The 25,993-nt window shown below is 42.4% G+C and overlaps 1 protein-coding gene across 1 annotated transcript in view; it reads left to right on the top strand.

Annotated features, from left to right (window-relative positions):
• Window positions 1–25,993, top strand: part of PPP1R1C (protein phosphatase 1 regulatory inhibitor subunit 1C) — a 37,985-nt gene that overhangs the window by 10,466 nt on the left and 1,526 nt on the right. The window contains exons 3-5 of the mRNA XM_044304863.1: window positions 11,237–11,274; window positions 13,990–14,044; window positions 18,566–18,697. Coding sequence (XP_044160798.1) covers window positions 11,237–11,274; window positions 13,990–14,044; window positions 18,566–18,697 — 225 coding nt within the window. The remainder of the gene's footprint in view (window positions 1–11,236; window positions 11,275–13,989; window positions 14,045–18,565; window positions 18,698–25,993) is intronic.

The raw sequence follows: 25,993 nt of genomic DNA on the forward strand, positions 1-25,993 counted from the left end.
GTTCTGTTGGATTTCTTCGTTTCCCTAGACCTTTCTAGGTCCATTGTGGGGTGACTCTCTGGATCAGGTTTGCAGGTGAGGCTACTATCACATGTGCGTTTTCCCTTTCCGCTATTGAGATCTGTCATAGGATTTCAATAGCTGGGGAAAGCGCTTCCATTTTGTCCCCATTCATTGTCAATGGGGACAAAACTGAATGAAACGGAGTGCAACAGAATGCATTCCGTTCCGTTTGTTTGCGCAATGTGGTGGGGAGCAAGAAGGATCCGTCATGAGTCACAATGTAAGTCAATGGGGACGGATCAGTTTTTTGGACACAATAGAAAACGGATCCGGCACCCATTGACTTACAATGGTTTTGGTGCCGAATCCGTTTATAAAGGATGCAGACGGTTGTATTATAATGACGGATCCAGCAAAAACGCTAGTGTGAAAGTAGCCTGAGCCAAAGTTTTTGCATTAAAATTAAACCTTTTAGGGGACACCAGTGTGATGGACTGAGCCGTCACTGGGGCTGCTGGAGAGGCCTGAGTGCTAGCCTTCTTCCTACGGACTATGGACCCAGAACTATGGAGATCACCCCCTCCCCTCAGTATCTTGGGGTTACAAGGAACTATTAACCCTTATTTGTCCCTTTTTTCTATTGTGTTAGTGATGGGATTAAGTAGCCGACTCTGGTGTAGAGGAGTAGATCACCCTCTGATACACTCAGGAGATAATCCCATGGCATGTGTCTACTCTCTCCCTATTCTTTAATTAAGACACTGGGGAGGGGGATGTTTGCATGCTGTTCATGTTTGATTAAGTTATGTTGTTAGACACCTTGAACTGTATATGTATACTGAGTTAGTCATTGTCTTAGTTAACCGTATCACAGGCAGAGGGGGGTGTGCCTCTGGCCTGTGGAATTGTATAAATTGTGAGAGCTGGCTGGCATTAAAGTGTCCTGTTCTACCCTTCATGAAGTCTGGGCTCAGGTTTGGGGGATTGGAGAACTACACTCTGGGGATTGCTATAATCATTATACTCTCCAGAGTTCAATCCCTAGCTCTTGTAAGAGCTGTTCCTGTTCCTGTTCCGCTCTCTGGACTAGGGAGAGGTTCACCCAATGGAAGCAGGAGCCCGGCCTTGGGTCCAGGGTGGGTGGAGTACAGCGAAACCCCAAACCAAGCTGCGGTGGTTCGTGGGTTTTGCGGTGGTTATGGTGTCGAGTGCGGTGCTGATGGTCCTTGGCGAGCACTAGGAAGCATCATTTGGCAGAGGCACCCAGTCGAGGTGCCAAGCGGTCCATCACAACTAGTAGATATGATGTATGTATATAGTGCCTGTAAACACGATCTACCACCTCATACTGTTTACACCAAATCCATTAGTTCTTAGAATATCTATTGTAGTCTCTTGAGACAAATTAACAACAGTTTCTCCTTCCAGTTAAGATTCCAGTTGGCAGGGATGGAGCTCATTTGTAAATGGGTATCTGGTATTGATCTAGTCACTTGATTGTTATTTCGACACTCAGACTCGATGCAAACTATAGTATTTTCCCCAAAAATCTTGACTAAATTGTCACATTGGATCATAATCATGATATCACGTATAACCAGCTTCAATGTTGCATATTTATGCCAATATGGACTACTGACATTTATTCTTATCAAACATATCTGAAAAACCACATAGTCTCATTCCCAGACCTCACTACAAAACACCCCCATGACAATTTTTAACAAAAAATGAATTCAGGAAATGGAAATTTGATAGCTCTTAAAGTATTTACTATGTCCTTGGTGTTTTCTATGGTTTTTTGGGGGCTCTCCCCAATTTACATTCCATTATCCACATCTTCTCTTCTCCATATCCTCATCCAGATTCCCTTCTTTTTCCCACAACAGGCACACAGCAATCAGTAACTGGCCTTTCCTTCATTAAAGAGACTTTATGATATTCTAACTAGGCAACCCACCCTCCTCTCCCGGTCTTAAAGGGACACTTCCATCAAATGTTTTTATCACATATTACCTATCTATATATGAATATTCTATGTATTTTTTTTTTATAAAAAGAAAACAGGTGGATGTTTTTTTTGGATATAATTAGTTAAAGGGGTTGTCCCACGAAAAATATTCTACAGTTTTCACACCAGCACCTGCATCCAAATACTTTTGTAATTGCATGTAATAAAAAATATAGTATAGCTAGTGAGCTATTCAATAAAATGTATCTGTGCAGCACCACCTGCTGTTTTTTTTTTCCTATTTCTTTGTCCTGCTCTCTGAGATGGCCGCACATGCTCAGTTTCGTCCTTTAACTGCCTCCTGAGCTGTGATAGGTAGAGCTGAGACACGCCCCCTGAGCTGTCAGCTTGATATAAATCTAGCAGAGCAATGAACGGGGAGATCTCTGGATCCATGTGAGGTACAGGGCTGGTTCTCGTTTTGTTAGAAAGAGGTTGTCATGTACTATATGATGTCTTTAACATTAGTCATGGGAGAACCCCTTTAAGTCACTCCATGCATTCTACTCCCTGTTGGGCTCTTTAATTTCTTTTTTATACTTTTAGCATGGCAAACCTTCTTTATTAACAATTTCAGTCAGACCATTCACAGTGACCAGAGGGAACCCCCTGTAGTTACATAATTAGAACATCACACAGATAAGTGCAATACTCTGCTGTGGTAATCTTTATGTAGGCCTATCAAAAGAACAATAGAGCTGTCACACTGTTTTCCTAGTTCCACACCTACTATCATAAAGAGGCTCACTTTGTGGATAACATATTCCCCTCACAGCAGCTGTGAACTGACAGTGGATTACCTATCTATATAGGAGGTCTTATCAATTGTGTGGACTGCTACAGAAGAACGATATTTTCTATTTGATTTTCATAGTACAGCCAGTGGATGGTAGTGGACAGCTGGCACCATTTACCTTCTAATTACAGGCATGAACACAGTCTCAGACTACAGCCTCCCCATATTGCCACTGTAGGGTAGCGGTAGTTTGAAAGTCCTGTAAAAGTCCTTTTCTGATATAGCAGCTGGAGCAGTAACATTTATATCTATGGAGGTGACTTACTTTAGATTAAAGTAGCTCTCTTAGTTTTTATTTTATTTTACCAAGTAGCCACGCACATGCATGGCTACTTCACCACTTTATCTAGTTCAGTCTGGAATGCCACACAGGATCAAGAGAGCCCCATTTTGCCACTATATGGGGTCCCAGAGATGGCCACACAATGCACCATTACTACTGATCCCATCTCCCTGCTTCTGCACTACGTTCTGACACGGAAACATGTGAACAGCCACCAGAGACAGAAACGCATATCTGTGACCAGATAGTTGGTGGCAGCACAGAATGGCATTAAGTTTATGCCCCGGCCCCAGCCATAAAGCAACCGCCATATGGCCTTACATGACACATGCCTTGTATAAAACTTTCCTTCTAAACATTCATTGTGGATGATGATAAGAACGTTCTTCAGAGTTTGTGATCGGCCCTAAGATGCCATGTAAAATTGCAACCGCGGCATTGGAGTGGTCTTATCCCGGAGCCTGTCGCAGCAACTTTCCTATCAAGCCATGGCTGTGGCAGGGCTTCATAGGAATACAGTGAATCTCCCGTAGGCTGCAATTAAATCATTGCAATCTATGGGAGAAACGATCAGACGATCACATGTTAAAGAGTAAAAGTGTAAAAAAAAAGTTTTTAAGTTAAGAAGTTTTTAAAGAATGAAAAAAATCTAATCCTCCCCCCTTCCCTATTTTAAAAATAAAAATAAATAAGCAATACAAAAATAAGGGTCATGTCCCAAAACACCCACACTATTAAACTAAAAAAATATTTATCCTGTACGGTGAACAGCGTAACGGGAGAAAAAAAAATCTAAATCGCTTCACCTCCTAAAAAAAATTGAATAAAAGGTGATCAAAAAGTAATACACACCCCAAAGTAGTATCAGTAAAAAATACAGACCCCCCTGCAAAATAACTGAGTCCTCACACAGGTCCATAGACATAAATATAAAAGGTTTATGGGAGCCAGAATACGGTACCTCACTCACCTTATTCGACTTCCATATCAGAAATAGTAGAACAGGTGCTTCCGAGATTTGGCATTCATTCTGAACACCATATTTCTCTATATTCACAGCAGACAAGTGACATAAATACATTCATAAATCTGGTTTCCTTCAGTTTATTATAAAGCTGTCTGCCTGCAGCCACCACTAGGGGGCACTTAGTGCATAGGAATTCTTATAGTTACTATTAAAATCAATCAAACTGGAGAATGTCTATGCTCGGAGCTACACCCCAACCCCCAGGATCCATAGCAGTTGCACAATCTGCCTTTATGGTAGGTAGTAAAAGTGACTGGATCCTCTTTCATATTAGCGGCAGATTGATCCTACTGACGTGAGTAGGTGGAAAATTCTGCAGGGACTATTATGTGTATGCCATATTCCAGGCTGCAGAGGGGGTGATGTGGAAGCTGGGGGAGGACTAATGAAGGAGAGGCACACACAAGTATTCCCGGGGCCTGTGGTTGATGACACTTAGAGAAGAGCTGTCCCCTCTCCTGACATGTCTGTTGTAGTAACCACATGCATTCCCTGTGTAATAACAATTCTAAAGCATCTATTCTTATTACTTTGTGTTGTGCCATTCTTCAGTTTTTTCTACTAGACGGTTAGGAATGAATTGTTAGCAGCTTGCAGTAAAGAGACAGATGGGTGTTACCAGTTGGAGGTGTGTCCCTACATAGTCTGACACCAGGAGCACTGATTGGACAGAGTCAGACACACCCACTACTGGTAACACCCAGCAGTACCTTTACTGCAGATTGCTGGCAATTTATTTGTGAAATTCTAGCAGGAATAATACAGGAATGGCACAAAGTAAGAATAGTCATAAGAATAGAGGCTCCAGAATTGTTCTTACATGGGAAATGCAAGTAGTTACTAAACCTGACATGTCAGGAGAGGGGACAGGTCTTCTTTAAGCCACAAAAACATAAGAAAGGTCATTTTACAGCAAGTTGAAGGCTCTAAACAGTTCACCTGTACATTGCACTCTTGTCAGACAACTCCTTTAAATTCAGAGGCAGAAAACCTGACATACCTAGCAGGGGCGTAACAATGCCCCACTCAGCTACGACCACCATCAGAAGCTAGCTCAGAACATGAAAAGCTTATGGTTATTACGTTCCTGTGTCACAGTACAGAGATAATGCATGTAGTGATGTCACAGTACAGGGATACTGCATGTAGTGATGTCACAGTACAGGGATACTGCATAAAGTGATGTCACAGTACAGGGATAATGCATATAGTGATGTCACAGTACAGGGATAATGTACATAGTGATGTCCCAGTACAGGGATAATGCATGTAGTGATGTCACAGTACAGGGGTACTGCATGTAGTGATGTCACAGTACAGGGATACTGCATATAGTGATGTCACAGTACAGGGATACTGCATGTAGTGATGTCACAGTACAAGGATACTGCATATAGTGATGTCACAGTACGAGGATACTGCATATAGTGATGTCACAGTACAGGGATACTGCATGTAGTGATGTCACAGTACAGGGATAATGCATATAGTGATGTCACAGTACAGGGATACTGCATGTAGTGATGTCACAGTACAAGGATACTGCATATAGTGATGTCACAGTACGGGGATACTGCATATAGTGATGTCACAGTACAGGGATACTGCATGTAGTGATGTCACAGTACAAGGATACTGTATATAGGGATGTCACAGTACGGGGATACTGCATATAGTGATGTCACAGTACAGGGATACTGCATATAGTGATGTCACAGTACAGGGATACTGCATATAGTGATGTCACAGTACAGGGATACTGCATGTAGTGATGTCACAGTACAAGGATACTGTATATAGTGATGTCACAGTACGGGGATACTGCATATAGTGATGTCACAGTACAGGGATACTGCATGTAGTGATGTCACAGTACAAGGATACTGCATATAGTGATGTCACAGTACAGAGATAATGCATGTAGTGATGTCACAGTATGGGGATAATCCACACAGCAATTTCAAAGTACGGGGATAATGCATATAGTGATGTCACAGTACAGGGATACTGCAAGTAGTGATGTCACAGTACAGGGGTACTGCATGTAGTGACATCACAGTACAGGGATACTGCATGTAGTGATGCCACAGTACAGGGATAATGCATATAGTGATGTCACAGTACAGGGGTACTGCATATAGTGATGTCACAGTACAGGGATAATGCATATAGTGGCATCACAGAACAAGGATAATGCATATAGTGACGTCACAGTACAGGGATACTGCATATAGTGATGTCAAAGTACGGGGATACTGCATGTAGTGATGTCACAGTACAGGGATACTGCATGTAGTGATGTCACGGTACAGGGGTACTGCATGTAGTGATGTCACAGTACAGGGGTACTGCATGTAGTGATGTCACAGTACAGGGATACTGCATGTAGTGATGTCACAGTACAGGGATACTGCATGTAGTGATGTCACAGTACAGGGATACTGCATGTAGTGATGTCACAGTACAGGGATACTGCATGTAGTGATGTCACAGTACAGGGATACTGCATGTAGTGATGTCACACTACAAGGATACTGCATGTAGTGATGTCACAGTACAGGGATACTGCATGTAGTGATGTCACAGTACAGGGATAATGCATATAGTGACATCACAGTACAAGGATAATGCATGTAGTGACGTCACAGTACAGGGATACTGCATGTAGTGATGTCACAGTACGGGGATACTGCATGTAGTGATGTCACAGTACAGAGATACTGCATGTAGTGATGTCACAGTACAAGGATAATGCATATAGTGATGTCACAGTACAAGGATAATGCATATAGTGATGTCACAGTACAGGGATACTGCATGTAGTGTTGTCACAGTACGGGGATACTGCATGTAGTGATGTCACAGTACGGGGATAATGCATATAGTAATGTCACAGTACAGGGATACTGCATATAGTGATGTCACAGTACAGGGATACTGCATATAGTGATGTCACAGTACGGGGATAATGCATATTGTGATGTCATAGTACAGGGATAATGCTTGTAGTGACGTCACTTTACAGGGATACTGCATGTAGTGATGTCACAGTACAAGGATAATGCATATAGTGATGTCACAGTACGGGGATACTGCATGTAGTGATGTCACAGTACGGGGATACTGCATGTAGTGATGTCACAGTACGGGGATAATGCATATAGTGATGTCACAGTACAGGGATACTGCATGTAGTGATGTCACAGTACGGGGATACTGCATGTAGTGATGTCACAGTACAAGGATAATGCATATAGTGATGTCACAGTACGGGGATACTGCATGTAGTGATGTCACAGTACGGGGATACTGCATGTAGTGATGTCACAGTACGGGGATAATGCATATAGTGATGTCACAGTACGGGGATACTGCATGTAGTGATGTCCCAGTACAGGGATACTGCATGTAGTGATGTTACAGTACAGGGATACTGCATGTAGTGATGTCACAGTACAGGGATACTGCATGTAGTGATGTTACAGTACAGGGATACTGCATGTAGTGATGTCACAGTACAGGGATACTGCATGTAGCGATGTCACAGTACAGGGATACTGCATGTAGTGATGTCACAGTACAGGGATACTGCATGTAGTGATGTCACAGTACAGGGATACTGCATGTAGCGATGTCACAGTACAGGGATACTGCATGTAGTGATGTCACAGTACAGGGATACTGCATGTAGCGGTCACAGTACAGGGATACTGCATGTAGCGATGTCACAGTACAGGGATACTGCATGTAGTGATGTCACAGTACAGGGATACTGCATGTAGTGATGTCACAGTACAGGGATACTGCATGTAGTGATGTCACAGTACAGGGATACTGCATGTAGTGATGTCACAGTACAGGGATACTGCATGTAGTGATGTCACAGTACAGGGGATACTGCATGTAGTGATGTCATAGTATGGGGATAATCCATGCAGTGACATGACAGCATAGAAACTATATGGGATAATGCACAGCAGATGCCGTATTATAACCGAGGCATAATGCACCAAACTAAAGGGCACGATGTACACATAACCGTGACATATCCAGTCTGATCCTGCGAATCGGCTCACTGTATTTCATCACCGTAGATGAGACGCTGGGGCTGTAATCCTGTGATGAAAACATATAATCTTCCGAAATACAATTGGCTTTGGTCGGGTTTGTCCTGCTTTGTTCAAGGTTTGTTTGCCGACAGGTGACACACGTTTGACATTTTAGTGATTTTTTCAGGTCATGTTATTCTGGGATGCTTGTTCTGTTCTGACTTTGTAGAGCGGCTCTTCAGGGAATATTATATTTAGGCAGGTAAGTGGCCGCCTGCCAGCAGCACTGCATATAATTAAACCACGGCCTGGATTCGGGATAGACGACATTATATCCTAATAAACACAAGGACATCTTTCAGATCAAGATCATTGTCACATTGACATAGACAAACTATGAGTAACCAGCAGAGTAGCATGGCTCATGCAGACCTCCTGATCCGAATGGCACGAGGACGATCACAAATAACAGGAACGACTATATAGCAGAAGTCTCCATCCTTCGAGTAGTAGTCAGGAGCCCCCCAAAAAAGGTGAGAGAGACATAATAAGCATAGAAATCATGGATTTGCAGAAGTTATAGTGTGACATTTGATCTATTGGTATTATACAATACATATTTGCTCTGTTTAGGGGTTAGGATATGTCTGCAACATTGTCAGAACAGATGGGCATAACTGACAGCTCCTGGGGGTCGCAAGCAGTTTACTTATGTGAAAGAAATTAAGTGGTTAACTTGTCCTAAATTGCAGCACATGCATGCTTGGTCAAGCCGAGGGTGCATGTGTATGGAGGATTTGGCTGTTTATGGCCAGACTTAGGTCCCTTTCACACGAATGATACGGATTAGGTCCGGGTGCGTTCAGGAAAACTCGCACCATTTCGCAAGCAATGTCAGTCAGTTTTGTCTGCAAATGCGTTCAGTGGTTCAGTTTTTTTCGCACGGGTGAAATGCGCCTTGATGCGTTTTTCACGCGCGTGATAAAAAACTGAATGTTTAAAAACAACATCTCTTAACGACCATCACTGAAAAACGCATCGCATCCACACTTGCTTGCGGATGTGATGCATTTTTCACGCAGCCCCATTCACTTTTATGGGGCCAGCGTTGCGTGGAAAACGCAGAATATAGAACATGCTGCGATTTTCATGAATGGGTCCGGATTCAGTGCGGGTGCAATGCGTTCGCCTCACACATTGCACCTGCGCGGAAAACTCGCTCTTGTAAAAAGGGCCTTATCCAGACGGCGTTCTCTATGGAGTGTTTATATCTACAATGTAATGATGAATGTGACTACTGATATCCTAATATTAGATCAGACTGTCACCCTTGCAATGATCATTTTGAAATACAGTACAACAAACCCAATCCCAAAACCAACATGTCAGGAAGTGATCATCGCTGTTGCTGGCCATTTTGAAGTCCTGCAGGGATCGTTCCTCTATGTCCTGACTGCATGTAGGCATCTACGTAAGCTTTTCCATGCCGGAGCCCTGAACGCTAGTGTGGAAATAGCCTAACCTCATATGGAGACGGAAACTTGAAACTCCTAGGCCCCAATGCAAAATCTACAACACGGGCCTCTCCTCCTACTACAGGATGACCTATGTCCTCCAGTGATAGTATGAGAAGATGAACGAGCCAGTGGATGTTTTTTTTTTTTTTCAATTACCCACAAGTCACAAAAGATGCTGACAGTGGTCCCCATTCACATCTCTGCATTTTTGGGCAGGTGGGATTATGTTGGCCGATACTGCTTGTGATGCTGGAGAAAAAAAAATGTCCTGCTTTTTCCAACAAGATGGGACAACGTGCCGCACCTCACTGGCACAGGTTCATGAACAGTGAGCAAGGAGGGGTTATGGCCACCAGTGATGGTCAGTTCGCAGTGTCACACATGCGGGCTGCCATCTTTAGTAAGGTAGACTCCCCCGTCCAGCGATGCACAGGTAAGCCCTTATCTGTGGCGGGAGCCGTCTGAAATCAAATGCAGTCACCGGGAGCAGGCAATTCCGAGAACAGCCGCCGGGGGCCTTCATCGGGCTGTTCTTGGAACTGCCTGCTCCCGGTGACTGCATTTGATTTCAGACCGGCTCCCGACACAGGTAAGGCCTTACTAAAGATGGCAGCCCGCATGTGTTCGCTGGCGAACACTGCAAACTGACCATCACTGATGGCCACCACGTTCCCCAGACTTGTCCACCTGCAATTTTTATCTGTGGGGAAATTTACAACAGAAAGTGTCCGCTACCATCCACATCCCCTGGATGAACTCAAGGCAGTAAAGAGTTAATAGCTGGTAGTACGTTATTTTTCACAGTTTACAGCAATTATTATTTGTGGGGTTTGCACCTTCTGTTTGCACCCTTCTGGGGTTTGCACGTTCTTCTACACAAGTAGATATTTCTTTAGGGAAATGTATTTATCTTACTTTTAGAAGTAGGCTATGAAAGAATGAAAAGCCTCTGAGATGTAACTATTCTGCATTGTGTAAAACAATGAGCCACGAAAGAAAAGGAAAGACTAACCGCGTCTGTGATTGCCGTTCAGATGTCATGCACAATACCTACCTCGGAGGCTCATATTATACTTCAGCGTGTAATTCTCTCAAATGTTCAGCGGAAAGTTTGTTTCTGGTTAAAAATGCATACTTTGTGTTTCCTTAAAGGGGTATGCCATTTACATAATCGGTGGGTGTCCGACCTCTCTGAGACTCCTCGGCAGATGTCTCCTCGGCCGTTCCCCTGTGGTTCTTTCTGGGAATGCTACTGCGCAGGGAACTACAAAACAGCCCTATGTATTTTTAATACTGTCACTGCTCCCCTTCGTTTTCACATTCCATTACCTCTCTGAGCAGTACCCAGGAGATCTGCCCCCGCAGTTAAATATCCTGGTAGGACATTCTATTCTTTAAAACAGCCCTATACCAGTGAATGTGGCCGGGTCGTAGTTCCCTGTCTGATGGTTGATGTATCAATATGCTAAATATGTAAATTGTGTCATTTGTCATAAATACTGTCAAAAGAGTCAGCATGCGTTACATATAATGTCGTTTTTATCACCTAGAAATCAATGACAACAGGACGACCGGTACACACGAAGAGGTGAGATATTAGTAATATATGGGTTCAAGATATCTGCAAAACATATCTGTGCAAGTTCATTACTAGAAATTCCTGCTAGTTAGCAGCGTAATGATTTTCAAGTAATACCGCCAATAGGGTTGAGCGAATCAAAGTATCCGAATTGGACTTCGATCCGAATTTCTGGGAAAATTAGATTCGCCACAAAGCTAATTTGCCACAAAACATATTTACCTCATCCTTTGAGCGCGAAGAGGCCGTCGCAGCCATCCTGATTGAAGATCCCATGCGCTGTGACATATGACATCACTACTCCGGCCAGCGTGATGATTTTCGATGAAGATGGCCACGGCAGCCTCTTCGCGCTCAAATGGATAAAGCCCTGAAAGCGATGAACACGGCATCTGAGGGGTTCAATGATGTGGGGACAGTGCAACCTCCGTTCCTCATCATTGCGTCCGCTATTTACAAAGAAATGTGCTTTGTGACGAAGTAAATTTTCCTCAGCACTAACCCCCAGTATTGAGCCCCTGTATTTATGAACTCCTCCTACAGTACACAGAGTAAATAAAGATTTTTATGTCCCATTTACTCTACGCATTTAAAATTCATGGAGAAAATACTGGTGCGTCACTTAAACAGCGTGTCAGTCTCTTCTCCAGTGTATGGCACCAGATGCATCAACAAGGGGAATGTCTGATGGAGGAATCTGCACTTGGGCCTAGTAGTGGAATCCAACGCTTTCCAACCCCCTTTTTCCGTATAAATTCATCTGTGATGTTAACAACTGGCATAACTAACAACACTACCCCATAGAGGATTGCAAACACTTTCCAAGCATACCTGTGTGCACTATGTGTCTGTATTCCATGTCCTGGAAAAGCACTTTTATGGCTCGTTCACACGACCGTGTGAAGCCCGTTCCCGTATTGCTGACCGCATTTGCGGATCCGCAATACACAGGTCCCGTTCCATGGCCATTCCGCATCGCGGAGGCGGACCCATTCATTTCAATGGGTCTGCAAATCCGGAGATGTGGAACGGAACCACAGAACGGAACAGAACACTACAGAAGCACTAAGGAGTGCTTTCTGAGGTTCCGTTCCGATAGAGCTTGCTCTTTTTTTTTGGGGCGGAACGGAGGGATGGGGGACCCATTCAAGTGAATGGGGCTGCAATCCCTATGCGGCTGCCACACAGCAGGTGTACGTGCTTAGCAGACCGGAATTTGCGGTCCACAGCACGGACACAGGCTTCACACGGTCGTGTGAACAAGCCCTTATTCTTCTGGAAAACAGCTCCCAAGTGCCCAGCTGAAAGTGAAAGTAAAAACAGCTTTCACTCCTGACTCGATTTCTAACAGCTATATCTTCTGATATAGTGGATATAATGCTGTGGTTCTGGTATAGTTTGAAAGGTTGGTCAGGCCCATATTTCTAGCTGGTACCAATCCTAAGATATGAGCAGCTAATGCAGCCCCCCCCCCCTCTTCTTTTCCTGGACATGGTGCACACAGGTATGCTTGGAATGTGCCTGCAATCTTCTGTGGTACGGTGCTCTTAGTTATATTAGTAAAAAAGAGGTGACAAACACCCTTTAAGTAAACAGAAGACAGGGAGTGTTGCTCAGACACAAAATGGTCCGCTTAAAGGGAACCTGTTATGTGGATATTTGATTATAATCGAACTAATTATATACAATGATTAACTACTAAAAGGTACCGTAGATGTATTCACTTACTGGTGTGACAGATGGTTACCTCATAATATACACACAAATATGCCACATGCCGCATGCTAATAAGCTGATTTGAGTCCAGCGTGATGTCATTGAGTCCAGCGTTTTTATAATTCAGAGGTATAGCCACTCCCCTGCCCACCTGCTGCTGATTCATATGTCAATCAGCAGCAGGTGGGCGGGGAGAGTCAGGAGCTCATGAATATTCAGGACTCATCATTATGAGCTGGAGCTTTTCAATACAAGATGTTGGCAGATTGACTGGGTCAATTAAAGAAAGTGACCCAGCATTTTACTAATAGAATCAGTCACTTATTTATGTTGCCCTTAGTTAGGACACCATAAAACTGGTGACAGGTGCCCTTTAAGAGCTATTTTTCTAATAGAAATGTACAATTTCAGTAATTCAAGTATATTACATAAATTGTCAGTATCACTGCCCCTACACCAGGGATCAGCAACCTCCAGCACTCCAGCTGTTCTGAAACTACAACTCCCAGAATGCTCCTTTCACTTCTATGGGAGTTACAAGAACAGCCAAGTACGTGTACATGCTGGGAGTTGTAGTCTTACAGCAGCTGGAGAGCCAGAGGTTGCAGATCCCTGACCTACACATAAAAAAATAAAAAAAAGACAGTTGCACTTTAAACCACATTTCTGGCACATTTTGCCCATATGTGCCCATTGATTAGCTAACAGTTGTTGCGGCAGCTATTTTCTTCAAACGTGAAAGGGCACAGCGCTTAATATTTCCTTTGTTCTGCTCCATTAGAGCAGCACTGCAACGAAAACAACAGAAGTGCTGGACTGTCGGATAACTGAAACAAATGGCACCCGACAGACCCATTTACTATAATGGGGTCATTCACATGTTTACACAAATTATTATCAGAATTTTAGAATAATATAATGTGTCAACAAATGTATGCAGGACTGTATAAGATATACCTTCTAAAGCTGATGATACAATCTGTTTTATTTCTTATATCTCAAACCTAGAATGTTTCCCCCAAACAGAGGAAGCAAAGTGTCTACTCGGCCCCTGCCATGAAAGGTACTGTTCAGGTACTGTTCCATGTTCTGATGTATTAACTCTATTCTAACCAACTGTGACATATCTGTGCTTATCCAGTTTTCAGCTGATAACAAATATTAGGAGTACGTTTTAAATGAAGTTGAGGTGCAGTGAAAATATTGCATTTATCATTTAAGATTTAATATTTCTCTAACCCCTTAACTATCTTATCCCATCCCCTTTCAATTAAAGGGCTTGTCCAGTAATAAAAATATCTAATGTGCCATAATAGCAACCTAGACAATTTACTAATATACTTCAAACATCCAAGGTTCCCTCAATCTAAAGATAGCTGTTGAGATTCCGGGAGCTCCACTCCCATCTTGTGCGCAGCACAGTGCAGCATTTCCTGTGTTGGAATGTGACCTGTACTGTGAGTGAAAGGGGGTAATTTCAATAGCGTCACACACAGCACTGGTCACGTGCAGAAAGAGCATCTGTCAATAATCTACGCACACTGCCTTGTAGGGTTGATCCTGCTGAGTAAAATGATACCTCGCTTATGTCTGTACATTGTCCTATTCCTGGGAAAAGTCCGTTTTTTTTATATGCTGATTAGCTGCTTGATGCACCGAGGAGCCGGCCACAGCCCTTAGAGCACCAGTTTGTCTACACCCCTGCAGCTCTGGATTGACAGACTAGACATCTTGCCCTAAACCTGTCATCTCTCGCCGTAACTCTCTGTCTTGGAGCTTGTGCAATAGATCTGCTGTTAGTTCCCAAACAGTGTAGATACCGACTGAGCATGCAGCCATGACACAAGAGCACACCTGGAAGCAGAGGCGCCAGCTTCGGACAGAGCAGATGAGCAGAGGAGCTCGCAGGATCCTTATGTAAGTATTTTCACCTTACCGCTCATCCCTCTCCCCTAGTCCTGATAGTCCACTGCCACCAATGACTGCAGCGATAACCATCAAATCTTGGTAGCAACATAACATGTGCAGCACCTCTGGGCCACCAATCTAGGGTTAAGGCAGCAGTGGAGAAAGCTGCAGGGGTGTACAAACTGGTGCTCCGAGGGCTGTGACTGGCTCCTCGGTGCTCAAAGAAGCTAATTAATATAATAAAAAATGATATTTCTCAGGAAATAAATAAGGTATCATTTTAATCAGCGTGATCAACACTTACCAGGCAGTGCACCCGATTTAATCGGGTTGATCATGCTGACAGATGCTCTTGGAACAGGAAACGCTGCCCTGTGTGGAACACAAGCCGGGAGTCATCCTCCTGGAAACAGATTATCTATTTTCTGATTGCAGCACCTTACACGTGTTAGCATATTTAAAGATTTTTTCTTTTATCGGACAACCTCTTTAATCCTTTTATCTCATGCCCAGGTTCCAGTTGCTTTTATTTATCCCAATCCAACATTTTTCCAAATTTTAAGCTTATTGCTAACAGTTTTTTTTTAAATCTTTTTCTTTTCCTGTCTCGTCTTGGAATTATTGTTGGCATCCATTTTTTGTTCTCCGTCTCTGTGTTCATTTATTTGTATGCAAATATGCAAAGCGCTAGTCATTACATCGGTCAGCACAGTCAGTAACTCAGATTTGTAATGAAAGGTTTTAGACATTTTGGAATGATTGTTAAAGACACTGATTACATACACTTTCTTCTGATATTTCGATGAACTGCATACATTTTCTAACAAAATGCTCCTATAGAAAAGGATATATGATAAAATTCTTGCTTCTCGAAGCCAAGACTAGAAGGAGCTTAGAAGATCAGCATTGGGTTCCTTGGGAGATCATGCAATATCTCCACCTAGTGGTAGCAGCAGGAAGCCAGAATGTTAAAGGGGACATACCCTTATTTTCACCCAGGCAGCCTCCCATAAGCTAGCATTGGAGCATCTCATGCTCCGATGCGCTGCCTTGCCCTGCGCTACATCACGCAGGTCAAGGGCTCTTTTGTTTTCAATAACACACTGCCGGGCAGAAACTTCCGCCCGGCAGTGTGTTCAGTAACGTCACCGGCTCTGATGTGCGGGCTTTAGCGCTGCCCTAGCCGTTTTACTGGCTAGGGCACCGCTAAATCCCGCCTATCAGTCCCGGAGACGTCACCGGGGTTCCTGGCAGCCCCAGGACGTCACCGGATCTCCAAAAAATGCCTTTGCCCTGCGCGATTTAGCTCATGCTCCGATGCTCCTGTCAGGGGGGCTGGCGGGGTGAAAATAAAGGGATGTTCGGGTTTAGCTCTGAACCCCGACAACCCCTTTAACATTTAAAACGGTTACTGTGAGTTTTAGTTTAGACATAAAATAAGATATATTATGAAATTAAGCAGTGCAAAATTTTTGATCCATTTAAATTAGACAAAATAAAATAGTGCTAACAGATGGAGATATACTTTCAAGGAGAGGTGCACAGCCCTTTCTGGTCCAAGGGCCAAATGGCTTCACCACTCCCAATGGTTGCATAAAATGTAACTCCACCTGGGACTTATAATATCCACAGGATATGTCATCCATGTCTGATAGGGAGAATCCTCCATTATGTAATTTTTGGAGTTATGAAAACAGCTGCATACAACTATGATGACGAGAACATGTGCGGCCATCTCTAATCTTCTCCTCCTTTCATTTACAGTACATGCTGTATGATAAGGCATAAATGTCTCAAATAGAAATATCAGTTTAAAGTAGAAACCTGAGTAAAACTAATGCTCTGTGTAATGCCTAATGCAGGGCCTCTAGGGTGATGAGAAAAGAGAGTATACCAGTTATAGCCTGTACCAGGCATAACCAGTTTTGCATGGATTACTGCTTTAAGTTGCTTAAAATAGACCATACCTCCCCACAGTCCCCTCAATAACAATGCCAGCCACACAGTGTTCCCCAATGTCATACCAACCACACAGTGTTCCCCCAATGTCATAGCAGCCACATAATTTTCCCCCAATGTCATGCCAGCCACACAGTGTTCCCCAATGTCATACCAACCACACAGTGTCCCCCACTGTCATGCCTGACACACAGTGTTCCCCAATGTCATGCCTGCCACACAGTGTTCCTCAATATCATGCCATCCACATAATGTTTCCCAATGTCATGCCATCCATACAATGTTTCCCAATGTAATGCCAGCCACACAGTGTTTCTCAATGTCTTGGTAGCTACTCAGAGTTCCCCAATGTCATACCAGCCACACAGCTTTCCCAAATGTCATGCCAGCCATACAGTGTTCCCCAATGTCACACCAGCCACACTGTGTTCCCCAATGCAATGCCAGGCACACAGCTGTCCCCAATATCATACCAACCACACAGCTTTCCCCAATGTCATGCCAGCCACTCAGTGTTCCCCAATGTCATGCCAGCCACTCAGTGTTCCCCAATGTCATACCAGCCACACAGGGTTCCCCAATGTCATGCCAGCCATACTGTGTTCCCCAATGTCATACCAGCCACACAGGGTTCCCCAATGTCATGCCATCCATGCAGTGTTCCCCAATGTCACACCAGCCACACTGTGTTCCCCAATGCAATGCCAGGCACACAGCTTTCCTCAATAGTATACCAACCACACAGCATTCCCCAATGTAATGCTAGCCACACAGTGTTCCCCAATGTAATGCCAGCCACATAGTGTTCCACACAGGATTCCCACTTGTATCTTCTAAGACCTGCACTAATATCTATGATCAGTGCAGAGAAGAGAGCTGCCATCTCTTCAGAAAGATATAGCTTTCTTTTGGCAGCTGTGTCTTTCTATATAAACCATTATGATAGTATATAAACCATTATGATAGTATGTCTGGTTCAAGGGTCGTAATGGTTGGAGGCAACTCAGGAGGGTATTGCAGGCCACAGGTTACTCACCGCTGCTTTAAGGGTATGTCCACACAGGATGTATTTGCCGCAGAAAATCTCTAGTGAATCGATGTCACAATCTGCTTGAGTTACATATGGGTTTTGATGTGGATTTCCACTGCAGAAAATCAGCAGTACATATACCTATGTGAACAGACCCTCAGGGTATTTTCACACAACTTAAATCCACTGCAGAAAGATCAGTAGCTGAAAGAAGGTAATATTTCGTATTGGTTGTAGAGGAGTTTTTGATTGAGATTTTCCTTCTCCCCCGTTGACTTCTATGGAATTCATAAACAATTTTTCTTCTAGGAAGTAACTTGTAACTTGTCAAGCGTTTTTCAAATCAGCTACTCAAAAAAACATTTTTACACTGTGTGCACAAGGTGGAGTGTTTTACATTGAAGTCAATAGGGAAACTGTTGGTGGAGTTCTGATTCTGTGGCAGAAAATTCCGCGACTGAAAATCTGTTCCATTCTCCTTAATGGAGCTTGCAGAAATCCATGTGCTTGCTGCCCCCATTTAAATGAATGCAACTGATTTTCAGTCTCTGCATTTCCTGCCACAAAATCTACCATGTGTGAAGGCACCCTAACATTTTTGTTTTCCAATAAATCAGAATCAAATTTTATATATTATTTGCTATATTATACTTTTTATGTTTTTAATTTGCTTTATTGCATGTGCAGGCATGAATGAGCAGACTAAATCTTTAATTTATACTGATGACAAACAGCAAACTATAACAGAGAGAACTGAACTTCTTAAGAAACCAAGACGAAAAGATACTCCATACCATCTTGACTTGCCATTATTTCCAGGTAGGGGTTATAAACAAGTGGGAAATTAAAGATTTCCTAAACATTTTGCACCCAAAATTCAGACTTTACTTTCCCTAGGCAACTGTTCTATAGTTTACATGGTGTTCATGAAATTCTTATGGATGAGGACCACTGTCATAAAAATAATGGGGTTTAAACTAGGTACAGTATGTCTTCCTCCTGTTACAGAAACAAATGTAACCGTGTTTCAGGATTATGTTCACAATCTGCAGATTTGTTGCAGAAATTTCTGATGCTGAAATGTCCATTCCATAGGCCTGAATTGGGTAGTTTCTGCAGCATGGGCATGCATTTCTGTAATCTCCATCAAAATGAATAGAACATTTGCATAATCAGTCATATAGGAACCTACTCGTAAAGAGTGCATCTTTATATCTTAATGGTTCCTTAAAGGCTGGATTCACATATGCAGTTTTGATGGAGTGTTTTGGGTGAAACACAAGAGTGGACATCTTTTATTTAGGCTTGTATCACACATAGGGTTTTTTTGCATTTCAGAAAGGTTTTGCATGTTTTGGAGTTTTTGGCTGGAGTTGTTTTACTGCATGTCTTAGAAAAAACTGCTTGAGATGTTACATCGAAATCTATGGGAAATATTAAATGAATCACTTTTTTGTATTTGAGTTTTTTTAATCAAATGCATGGTCCGGGTCTGGTGGTAACACAGTAAAACACTGTGGAAAAAAATGTCTCACAAGAGCCTAAAAAGGATTTTTGAGACTTTTTGGGCCAAAAAACACACAATACAAATCTGTAGCATCCTTATACTTTGCTTAAAAAACACACCAAAACTGCACCAACATGGTGGCCAAAGACAGTGAGACAATTTAGCAACCCTTGAACATTCTTGGTGATGGCCTAGTGGTGATCAGAGGGTAGACCTACTGAAAAAAAATAATTATTGGTTATAACCGGGAAGTTCTTTAAATCTGTGTATAATTAAACATTGTCTTAAGGTTCCCTAATAAGTGAGAAAAGGGATTAATCAGAATAAATCTCATCTGAGTAGAACAAGTAATATATAGGCATGTTGCGGAGCTTCAAGATATACCATCAATATATCCACTTAAATCCCCTTGTAGCTGAAGAAGCAGGTCAATATCCAAGAGACAATTTCCCCAGTAACTGGACGACACACAGTTTGGGAGTCAACTGACTTTACTAGGCATAGCACACATGGTTTCAAACCCCCAACAGCCTCATTTACATACAATACATAGATGACTATTGTACAAGGGAAGGTGGGGTCAGACAATAGCAAGGGCTGATGGGAGATTGAGGGGGGACACTGCAGATAGTTTAAACAGGTTTGGCAGTGTCCCTGGGACACCGCCCTGATCTTGGGAAACAATGGAACAAGAAAGTGGGGAAGGGGAAAGGGGGTATACAGACAGCGGAACATAAAATAATATAAAAGGGTCCATCTGTTACAAGGTATTTTTTACTCCCCCTCAAAACCCCTTTATTCTTTTAGCATGTTCCTTTTTGGTAATATTGAACCAGTCTCTTCTGGAAAAATGTTTTGGGTAGAAAAGTATTATGGACTAACACGGAACAAAGAAAATTATTTGCTTTTGTTTAGAAAGAAGAAAATAACAGCCTGGTGACAAGAGCACTAGATAATTAGGAACAATGAAACTTTGGCAAGAGCTATAAAACAATAGAGAACAATCATGCTGCATGCCAATTAAGCCGTGGAATCAAAGGAGAACAGCAATTGTTATACATATATAAAGCTTACAGATCTGACAGATCCAACAGAACGGGGTGACCCTTTGTTCCTGCCAATAACATTAAGTAAAATCACACAGAGCACAAATAGTAGACGAATAAATATTGTAAAGGCTGAGGGTGAGTCAAAAATGATCCGCACTGTGGCTGTAGAATTTACAGTATTTTAATCAACTTTCAGAGAAGACAAATACATCGTTTTGTGACATAATCTCCCTGTTTTTCAATACACTTTGTCCATCTGTCAACCAGCTTTCGTATTTCCTGAATACACCACATGGTTCTCCTAGGGCCACATAATCCACTGTCACTCATCTATCCAACAGAATCATGTGAACTCAATGTTGTCATCAGTCGTGGACATGGAGGGGCATCCAGCTTCTTCTTCACGGCTGACCCTTGTGCAACCTCCCTTAATCTACTCATTCATACACACTTATTTGTGACAAAACACTTTCTCCACACTGTGCACAAAGTGTGCGATAGAGGGACAGCCATTATTTCTCGCACCACAGTCACAAATGAACTGACGTAACATGTTCTAACCTGCTCAGCAGTGACCAGGGAGATTATATTGAAAAATGATTTATTTGTCTTTTCTGAAAACTGATTAAAATAAATTTAACAGCCAGAGTGACTATAATTTTTGACAGGGATGTTGCTATCAAACATATACCCTACTATAGGCCTCCATGGATATTACTAAAATGGCTGCTGCACGTGTGAGGACACGGAGAAAGAAACTCTGGGAAGGCAGGATCACCCATAATGCCATGCATGCAGCCAATCAGCAGCCAGCCCCTGTGATGTCACAGCCCTATAAATAGCGGCATTCATCTTAGATTCTGCCATTTACCAGTGTACTTAGTGCAGGGAGAGACGTCTGCAGGCGCTAGGGACAGTGATAGCTAAGACTTGATTGTGGTGAAAAAACGATTTATAAGTGCAGGGAAAGATTATTCAAGGTGTAGGGAAAGGATAGGGAGAAATCATTCCACGGCATTTATGTAGAACAGGGTTCAGTAGGGGAGGTTACTGACTGGGTAACAGGAACAATCCTATTACACCTTGCTGCACTGATTGGGGATCCAAATTGCCATTATACAGCTCGGTAATTCCAGCAAACCGTTCTTATTAGGGTGCAAGTGCTGTTTGATACAGCTATCAACAGGATTTATTACAAGGAAATATTTCTACAATACGTCTTATTTGCCCTTGTGCGGTGCAATTATATGTTGTAAAGTCCTTTTTACCATGTTTTATTTTATTTGCCCTTGTGCGGTACAGTGATGTATTCTACAGCCCTGTTTGCCGTGTATTAGTGGCAAAATAAAAATATATTCGCAGTCCAGCATTGCACTTATCTGTTGAAATGCCTTTGGTGTTGTGTAAAAGTAGAAAAAAATTAGGGCCTATATGCCATTCAGTGGTGCAGTGATATATTGTACAGCCCTGTTTGCCGTGTATTAGTGGCGAAATAAAAATATATTCGCCGTTCAGCATTGCACTTATCTGTTGAAATGCCTTTGGTGTTGTGTAAAATTAGAAAAAAATTAGGGCCTAATTGCCGTTCAGCAGTGCAGTGATATATTCTACAGCCCTGTTTGCCGTGTATTAGTGGCGAAATAAAAATATATTCGCCGTTCATTGTTGCACTTATATGTTGAAAAGCCTTGTGTAGTGGAAAAGTGGAAAAAAAGAAAGGCCTATTTGGCATTCAGCGGTGCAGGTATATCTGGTAAAGGCCTTTTTGCGGTGAAATTTTTTATGTGAAACAGGCTTTTTTGGGGAAATTTCATGGGTGCCTGTACACCCCCTTTTGCTGTGTGGACCGAATTACGTAGTGGTGAAATTTTTTTATTTCAAAGCAAACTCCTCCGCTCTGTATCTCTTGAGAATTCAATGTCTCCAACTATGCCCCTCGCGCGATTTACATCAAATACATTATTTTCATGTAGAGATCTAAGAATTATGTTGCTGCCACCCCCACACTGTCACCTTGCCACTCTGTGGTCTCCTGATGCTGCTGCTACCTCTACAATATGTCACCTTGCCACTCTGTGGCCTCCTCATGCTGCTGCCACCTCCACACTCTGTCATTGTGCCACTCTGTGGCCTCCTCCTGGTGCTGCTGCCGCCACCTTTACACTGTCATTGTGTCACTCTGTGGCCTCCTCATGCTTCTTCCACCTCACCACTATGTCATAGGGCCACTCTGTGGTCTCCTCATGCTGCTTCCACCTCACCACTATGTCATACGGCCACTCTGTGGACCTCTCATGCTGTTCTTACCCTCCCCACTTCATGACTGGGCCACTATCTTGCCTTTCGGCCTGTCTGACATCATCATTTATTTGACCCTTCTTATGATCTGTCAGAAGGAAGGAAAAATGAGACGCACAACAGATCCTGTCTATGTAACAGCTGTAAGGCCTGCATGGCATGGTCCCTATTTTGCATAAGAATAGACTTATGATTTGGTAGCCAAAAGAAGCAGTGGGTACAAAACACAGAAGACATGCAAATATTCCATTAATGTGTCATCTCTGTTTTGGATCCACTCCTGTTTTTTTTTTGCTTTAGCAATACTCATGGTTTACTGACCAAATGCTGACCAAGTAAAGGCGGATGCTCCACAGACAGGATCCGTTTTTTGGGGGGTTATTGTTCTGACGGATCAGAGGAAGGGCAAAATAATCTGTGAAGTCAACACAAACTTACTGCTGACACCCTCTCCACTCTGTCGGGGGGGCTCTACTTGTATAAGCGTTTAATAGAACAGGTTCTGTAGACATCTATGTGGAATCAGCTGCCGACGGTGTAAAACGAGTGTGCTAACATCGACCTGTAAGGCTGAGTTCACACTTGAGTTATTTGGTCAGTTTTGACCCGTAACTGCCCAAATAAGTGAAGTGTGCAGTGATTTTAAGAGTGACGCCTGTCATCTGAATGTCATACGGACTCACAGTATTGTTTCACTACCACAGCAGACTCCCTATGCGTGTTACTGCAAGGCACAGTGTTCTACACCACTATAAAAGCTCTATGCAGCCAGAAAATTGCTGTTTTTTAATGTGATTCACCGCAAATAAATTAGGATTGAACCAGAGAACCGGCTAAATCGAATTTTGGAGAAATCATCTCCAGTTATGGTCTTGGTTTTGGTGCTAGAACTAGGTTCTGGTGCTGTATTTATATTATGCGATTGGTGCTGGTAATGCGTTTATGTTATGGCCTTGGATATGATTCTGAACTTAGTTACAGTAGTGCATATATGTTATGAGCTTGAGTCTTGGTTATGTTGTGGTGTTGGTGCTGATGCTGTATTTATGTAATAACCAAATCCGAATCATTCCTAAACATCATTCATCATATGCACATCATACAGCATTACAATGTATGTGCTCCACTGAGGCAATCTTCTTATCGCCACCAGTAACCCAAGACTTGTTTAGTCTCATGCCTGTGCCATTACAGTTAGTTTCTGAGCATACATTAATGTTTCAAAATCTGAACTTGGGTTTGTGGCTTGCGCCACGTTAATTAACAAACCCGTTTTCGGATTTGGATTTTCGGATATATTCGCAAATGTTTAGGAATGTATCAGGTTTGGACAGAGCAGTCCGAACCAGCTTCACTCAACACTAGTTATAACCTTGGTTCTGGTTCTAAAAAATGTTTTTGTGATCATCTGTTGGGATATGTTGATGTTATATGTGTCTATATCTTGCCACCCAGTGGTTGTGATGTGCATGTCATCCTGAAGTTTTCTGCCATGATCCGATAATGTGTTGCATTTGTGAGAAATTGGAGTCCTTAACAAAATCCAGGGACAGCCTTTTAAGTCTAATTTTAAGGCTGGCTTCCAAGGTCGATAGCTGTTAGCCAAATGCTGTTCCTCCCACTTGGCAAAGCATGTATGTGTTGCCAGTGTGAACAGGGGAGAAAACCTCTGCCAGAGAAGAACTATAGGCATACAGCTAAAGATATGTTGGTTGGTTGGGCCAATGAAAAGCTGACCAAATGGCCAATGTGAGCAGACCCTAACATTTCTTCTACTTTCGTTATCCAAACAACAAATGTTAGATATTTGTGTTTTCTGTCTGGCACAATTACAGAAAACTGTTATTTTTCCATTAATGTTTGATAACTGTATAAAAGCTAGTTACCATTTTATCCAAGATGAGCCTAGTCATTCCATTGCAGCATCTTTAATTCATAATGTCTTAGATACTCTGCCCGCTTGTAAATGAATTGCATTAGCAAACCTGGAACTTATTTTCTGTGTTGATCTATAAGTATAGCACTTTGGCAGCGTTTATCTGATGCCTACAGTTTCGTATATTATCACCCCTGGATTACTGCTTTATATAATTTCACAAAAATGTATCTACATTATTAATGTATCGATAATGCCTGAATGCCTGAGTGATAGATAATATCACAAATACATCTGCAGTAACAAATTATAAGGCCAGCATCATTGGTCTACATTTACAAAACTATTTAGACCATTTTATGATGTAAGCCAAACCCCCCCCCCCCCCCCCAAAAAAAAGGGGCAAATGGTTTTGTGCACATTGACAAGGATGCTAGTCACAGTAAATATAAGTCATTCTATCAGAGGTAGAAGACTAAGATGCAAAAATTACAATTATCCCCGTGTTACCTCTAGAACAATGGATTTATTAATTTTTTTACTAATATGATAAAAAATCATCCCAAAAGTGTATTAGGCCCTAGGTAGCACTAAATATCTAAGAAGGAGAAAGTAACAAGTGATTTAATGGCCACCCTCAAAAAGTCCGGATATTAAAGCTCTACAAATTGTTTACTACAGGTTTAACACTTTAAGGACATAACCTATTTTGGACTTCAGAATGCGGAAATTATTTTTGTTTTTTCAAGATCTAATAGCTGTACTAAGATGTCAGACCTAGGGGCTTGCTGGCTGCTATGACAACTCGCTGTGTAACAGGTGGCCAGTGGGTTGACAGAGGGAGTCCCTTCCTTCTTTCTAACCACTTAGATGTTGCAGTTGCTATTGACCGCTGCATGCAAAAGTTATGCATTAGAGCAGGCTGACAGCTATATAATACAGCCTATTCTAAAAGTGATGTGGACACAGCTCCTGTGCCCTTGCCATAACTATGCCATATATTTATGTCAATTTAAGGAAACAGCAAAGTTCCCATGACGTACAATGCTTTTGGACAGTCTTCAGACCCTTTCACTTTTTTTTCACATTTTATTAAGTTAAGCCTTGTGCTGAAAAAATCCCCCATCAATCTGCACTCAATACACCATAAAGACAAAGTGAAAACAGAATTTTTTATTTATTTTTTGCTAATTAATAAAAAGGAAAAACTAAAATTTTGCATGGACTTAAGTATCCATACTCTTTGATATGACACTTGAAATTTAGCACTGGGAGCCTCCATTTTCTCTTGATCATCTTTGAGATGTTTCTACACCTAGATTGGAGTCCACATGTAGTAAATTCAGTTGGTTGGACATGATTTGGAAAGAGACCCCCCTGTTTAT

The sequence above is a fragment of the Bufo gargarizans genome, chromosome 8 (assembly GCF_014858855.1).
Source record: "Bufo gargarizans isolate SCDJY-AF-19 chromosome 8, ASM1485885v1, whole genome shotgun sequence".
NCBI lineage: Eukaryota > Metazoa > Chordata > Amphibia > Anura > Bufonidae > Bufo > Bufo gargarizans.